The 6,226-nt window shown below is 36.7% G+C and overlaps 1 protein-coding gene across 1 annotated transcript; it reads left to right on the top strand.

Moving 5' to 3' along the window:
* Positions 1–3,996: 3,996 nt before the first annotated feature.
* Positions 3,997–5,932, top strand: LOC112177495 (short-chain dehydrogenase/reductase 2b). The gene is made up of 5 exons (XM_040511852.1): positions 3,997–4,101; positions 4,199–4,442; positions 4,561–4,623; positions 4,840–4,998; positions 5,426–5,932. Exons 1-5 carry the CDS (start codon positions 4,067–4,069, stop codon positions 5,804–5,806), a joined length of 882 nt encoding a protein of 293 aa, XP_040367786.1. The 5' UTR covers positions 3,997–4,066; the 3' UTR covers positions 5,807–5,932.
* The last annotated feature ends 294 nt before the right edge of the window (positions 5,933–6,226 follow it).

The following is a 6,226-nucleotide window of genomic DNA, read 5'->3' as shown; positions in this document are numbered from 1 at the left end:
TTGGGTATTGTTGCTTGCGTTCTTCCCATGAGTCCTATCTGATCTTGCTGCACCAAACGAAGTCAATCACTTTCCTGTGCTGGTAGCTAATCGATTGCCACACAGGTCGGACCTCTAAACCAGAGCTACTGGTGAATTCCTAATCTACCTCAGGCCATGTCCTTGAAAAGGAGATGAACAGAAGTATAGGTCTTTAGACTTCAGAGGAACCTAGCAGAGTAGCAGTCGGCTTAAGAGAATGGGGTTGTCCAGTCATGGGTAGAAATCTTTTCACTTAACGTCAACCGGGAACAGGCTAAGCCTTTCCCATCAACAATTTCCTCTTTATAATTTGACATGTGAGCTGCACGTGTCTGGGCCCAAAGCACCGAGCATGCAAAGCTCCGAGCATGGAAGACGTCGTTGTTAACTGAGGGTCATTGCATACGACATACTTGCGCCACAGATTGATCAACACAGTGGAAAAGGAAAAGGTATAAATACCAAGAAACCAATAGTAGATGCATACATCGACAATCGATTAAAGTTAGCTTTCATACCTCGTCTCACTTATAGTTAATTTGCTTCATATGGCCGAAACAACCAACGATTCTCAGTCAAAGAGGTAAGTATATACACACATATGTTCATAGATTCCCATAAACACTTTCTTCACTGAAGGCTAAGTATTACATGTGTCTTGTCGATCAAATTAATATCTGAAATGTTATATGATTCCATGATTCTATCTAAGGTATATTAATGTATACCAATACATCAAATAAATTAGTTTGATTCAGACTTTTAGAAGTAAACTAGCTCCATATGCGCATTAATAGATTAATTTGGGACTAATAGTCTATTTCTATATATATCATAGATTTATTAATGAAATTATGTTATATTGCCAGACTATAAATTAGGACCAGAAATTCAGACATGCGTGTCTAATTCTATGTAATGTTACAACAGTTCTGGTTCACAGCAACCTGACACATCTACAAACTTAAGCAGAGACAATTTCCTTAATTACTAACTTAATTGTCTTGATTCTCACCGGCAATAAATACTTGTTCTCTTTTTGGTTTCAGAATTTGTGTGGTCACTGGGGCCAACAAAGGGATTGGATTTGAGATATGCAGGCAACTAGCTTCTAATGGGATCCTGGTAGTATTAACTGCAAGAGATGTGAAGAGCGGACAAGAAGCTGTCGAAAAGCTCAAGCTTTCTGGCTTGACTGATGTAATTTTTCATCAACTAGATGTAACCGATGCAACTAGCATTGCTTCTTTAGCAGATTTCATCGAATCCCAGTTCGGGAAGCTTGACATATTGGTACTTTATTACCTCTCTATCAGTATTATTTGAATTTCAATTCCTATGATATAGTTAATGACAAAGGATCAAAAAGCTCCTCCACAAAGAAAAGAAATTATAATTTGACTTGCTGGTTTTTATATAGATACGTTATACAGTTTAATACACTGTTATGTAATACAGGTCAACAATGCAGGAGTTAACGGAATCACAGTGATCGGAGGGAATGCAAAGAACATAACTTTTGATTATGAGCATGTAAGAGATTATTTCCCTAATACCCAATTAAGTATTTTTTTTATTCATTTTTTTTATTTTTGGGATAATTTTGCCCTCTCCTTCTTTGTCATTTAGAGAAAGAAGTCATTGGAGACCTTGCTTAACTCCGGTGGCGGACTCCGGCTACCGGTGACAGGAATTCAGCGACCTGAATCCTGCAACTGATGACCGGAATTCTGCGACCGGTGACAGGAATCCTGCAACCGATGACCAGAATCCGGCAACTGATTATTAATCTTTTTCCATGTATGAGGTTGATGGCACATGGGGCTTGATGATGATTAATAAAAGGACTAAATTCTGCTTACTACCCTGTACTTTCAAGGGTTCATCAGTTCAGTCCCTGCACTTCTAATTTAATCAGAAAAGTCCTTGCACTCTCCAATTTCATCAAATCGATCCAATCAGTCACTATTCAGTCAATTTTCGGGGAAAATTTCCAAACTATCCATCTGCATTCACAACACTGACGCGTCGGCGGGCTGTCTAGAGATGGGTAGTTTGAGAATTTCCCTGTGAGAAGGTCCCACGTCATTTTAACAGCGAAAATTAACAGAATAGTGACGGATTGGATCGATTTGATGAAATTGGAGAGTGCAAGGAAATTTCTGATTAATTTAGAAGTGCAGAGACTGAACTGATGAACCCTTGAAAATACAAGGTAGTAAGCAGAATTTAATCCTTAATAAAAACTTTTCCTATCATGATTATCCATTTTTCTCTTGTTATCCTTTCACCCAATTCAAGCCTACTAGTGATTACAATAGTACTGTGATCATCAAATTACAAAATCTATTCACCGAATTATATACATATCCCCACATATCACTTGTACAAAATAAACACCTGCATCATTTGATGAACAAACTTAACGACTATACTAATACACATTTGAGTTTGAAGTAGTTATTGAGAAAATATTTCTTCAAAAATTGAGTAGTACCATATTATGATCAATGTTTAAAACTCTTCTCCTCTTGGCGATCATTTTCGTGGATTTCTGATCGATTGCAGGTGACGCAGAGTGTTGCGTTGTCGGCCTTGCGCGTGACGTGGGCAAGAGCTTGCTCGCACACCTCCCACCTCTAGCCGGAGGTAGGGAGTGAGAGAGAGAGATCAGTCTGCAGAGAGAGAGTGAAAGCTGTAATTTTATAATTAATTGAAGGTTAAAATTGTCATTTAATACTGAATTGGGAAAATGGGGTTAAAAAACTCTTAGTGGAGTAAGTGGGCAATTTTGAAGCTGAAATTGGGTAAGTGGTCACGAACCCTTTATTAAAAGGAAATAACAACATTTATTGAGGGTCAACAAACTTGCATTGAGAGTCAATAAATCTCCTAAAACTTTTATAAGATCTCCGAGGACCTTGTAAAACTAAATACGTAAGTGAACCTTTCATGTTTTGTGTGTAGTGATTATAAAACAAAAGTGGTAGTACATGGAGTTTGTATACATAACTTTTATTATAAAACTCGATAAACTCCCCCACCCCCCCCCCCCCCCCCCCCCCAAATAAAAGATTAATAAGAGATTGTGAATTGATGCAATATCCTCATATTCTTCCTCAATCAAAGTTTTATTTATCTAATTTTAAGGAAATTAGTTCCCTTCCCCTCAATAAACTTTTATTGCCTCTCAATAAAATTTTTTATTGACCTTCAAAAAAGACTTTTTATTGGGAGGCAAAAAAAATTTATTAGGGGCAATAAAAGTCTCCGACGAGCTCTTTAAAGACTTCTAGCTACCGGTGACTAGTGACGAGATTTCGAGGTCTAGTGACCGGATTCCTGTAAGTCTCCGACGAGTTTTCTCTCTTACACACTCTCTCTCTATGTGACAAAGGGAGAGGGCAAAATTGTCCCAAAAACAATCATTAAAAAAAAACTTAATTGAATATTAGGGCAAAAAATATGTAATTTATTGGGTAAGTGGGTAATCTTGAAAGATGTTGAGGTAAATGGAGTTAAAGTAGCTAAAATTTGAGTAAATTGACATTTTTCCTTTTTATAACACCCTTTTCCAAATGTGTGTGCATATGATTGGAACCATGCAAATTCGTGTATCATAGTCTGTACACTTCGCAAATGATAAATGATTTGAAAAAGAAGAGATGATGCATACAAATTTTCCTGTCAATTCACATAGAAATGTATACAAATTTTCATGTCAATTTACATGTGATTTGAAAAAGAAGTGATATAATGCATACAAATTTTCCTCTGATTTACATAAAAATTAAATGTCAATTTACATGAACATGAGCCAACAGTTTGTGATCAGCACTTGCGTCATTTATTGATCCCAGTTGATAATGATGATGACTTTGAAGGACGTCATTGCATACGTGACCAATACGTACTCAGACGTAAGGTTGCTCTAAAACTATAAGTAGCTCTAAAACTATAAATAGCTCTAATTAACGACACTGTGTGGTCCTTGTAAACATACATAGTTGTATTGGTCCTTGTAAACCATCTTCTAGATATAAAAATGGCGGAAACTACCATCAATTTTGGGTCAAAGAAGTACATCTCTCTCTCTTTCTCTATAATTACCATTCTATAATATATAGCTTCTTACTTCTGTTTCTTTTGTCATTTGTACTTTTTCCGGTGATATTAGGATTGCAGTTGTTACTGGAGCCAACAAAGGGATTGGACTTGAGATTAGTAAGCAATTAGCTTCTAAAGGAGTTGGGGTGGTATTAACAGCAAGAGATGCGAAGAGAGGAACAGAAGCAGCTGAAAGCCTAAAGGCTTCTGGTTTCTCCGATGTGGTCTTCCATCAGCTAGATGTAACTGCCCCAACTAGCATTGCTTCTTTGGCAAACTTTCTCAAAACGCAATTCAGAAAGCTTGACATATTGGTATTTGTTCCTCTGGCACCATCATTCGAATATTTTGACATGATCTATTTCTTTTTCACTTGAGTAACCTCTTCTAACACACTTTTTTCTCTTCTCAATATCAATGATTCAATTGAAGGTTAACAATGCAGGAGTCCTTGGATCTGTATTCCTCGCAGACGACATAGCTGGGCCTGACAATGTAAGTCGATAAAAATTGAGGTTTCGAGAGAGAAGTCTCGTAAGTTTGCACTTTATTTTGTTTAACCTGTGCATCCTACATGACTATCATTAAGGTTTCAGTTTCATGAATTTAGGATTTCATCCCATATTGTGAAGGCTTCACCTTTTTGTTATAAAATCTGTCTTATATGTTCTATTTGTTATATCAAGTGTTAATGAATGATGGGATGTGCAGGTTAAACAAAATACAGTGCAAACTTACGAGACAGCGGCGGATTGTTTGAAAACAAACTATTATGGAATCAAGCAACTCACAGAAGCACTTGTTCCACTACTTCAAAAATCAGAAGCTCCAAAGATAGTCAATGTCTCTTCCACACTGGGACAGCTAAGAGTACAAAACTGAAACCTTAATTACCTTAATACTTATAGAGAAAAAGATTTGTATTTCATATTATCATGCATGTACATATATTTATAAAAAAACACACACACAAACATATATATATATATATATATATATGTTTGTATGTGTGTGTATATATATGACATTGATGTGGTCTATGGTCTTGACTTACAATTTGACCCCACCACACGTTGATAAACAATCTTGTTAAAATGAATAAAAAAAATGACTCCTCCCTAGAATGACCCAGTATATACCGTCAAATTGTAAGTCAAGACGATAGACCACATCAATTTCTTCAATATATAGTTTAGGTTGTCAGTCTAATGGCATAACATGACATATATTAAGCAAGATACACAGTATTACCAAAATAATTGGCAGTCTAATAAATGCATTACCCTTTGGATTTTAGCTTATTTCAAATGAGAAAGCAAAGAAGGAGCTAGGAGATGCGGATAACCTCACCGAGGAGAAAGTGGACAAGCTAGTTGAGGAATTTCTAGAGGATGTGAAGCATGATTCGATAGAATCCAAAGGATGGCCTTTAGATATATCTGCCTACATTGTATCGAAAGCAGCTCTTAATGCTTATACAAGAGTCGTGGCAAAGAAGTATCCCCACATTGCTATTAACGCAGTTAGTCCAGGTTATACCAAAACAGATCTCAACAATAATACTGGGATTCTCACAGTTGAAGAAGCTGCACTTGGTCCTGTGAAGCTAGCTTTGATAGCCGAAACTGGAATTTCAGGCCTCTTCTTTGACCGGACTGAAGACTCAACCTTTGATTGAGGTCATTGTGACCTCGATGAACTAGATTATTTTGTGTTTTATAAGATTTCGAATCTAAATCCTTCTGGTTGTTCGATTTTTAGAATATGTTTAATAAGCACAAATAATACCCTATGGTGTTGTATTTTTTTTTTTTTTTGAGAAGATGAAAATTCCATTAATAACCAAACAGATTACATAGCATTAGATCCATAGTTACGGGACCGTCAACATGAGTGACTTTCATGAGCCAAAAAGACCTAACCCCTAACCAAATTTTACGCTCATATCCGCGAGCCACAATGAGTAACCACCAAACATGTATCGATACAACCCAGCCACCAACATTATGATGAACTGTTTTCACCCGTTCGGACACCGCGATCCAAAACAGCCAGACCACGTGTAAGGGTGATTCACCATCACGTTGATAACCAAAAA

Source organism: Rosa chinensis, chromosome 7, assembly GCF_002994745.2.
Source record: "Rosa chinensis cultivar Old Blush chromosome 7, RchiOBHm-V2, whole genome shotgun sequence".
Taxonomy (NCBI): domain Eukaryota; kingdom Viridiplantae; phylum Streptophyta; class Magnoliopsida; order Rosales; family Rosaceae; genus Rosa; species Rosa chinensis.
The sequence above is the reverse complement of the archived record's forward strand: the minus strand, read 5'-3'. Positions and strand labels throughout refer to the sequence as shown.

Bases quoted from the DNA above. Each gene is read 5' to 3' on its own strand.
- LOC112177495 (XM_040511852.1), top strand. From the start codon at position 4,067: ATGGCGGAAACTACCATCAATTTTGGGTCAAAGAA. The intron at 4,624-4,839 runs GTAAGTCGATAA...TGGGATGTGCAG, and splicing joins ACATAGCTGGGCCTGACAAT to GTTAAACAAAATACAGTGCA. The intron at 4,999-5,425 runs GTACAAAACTGA...TTTGGATTTTAG, and splicing joins CCACACTGGGACAGCTAAGA to CTTATTTCAAATGAGAAAGC.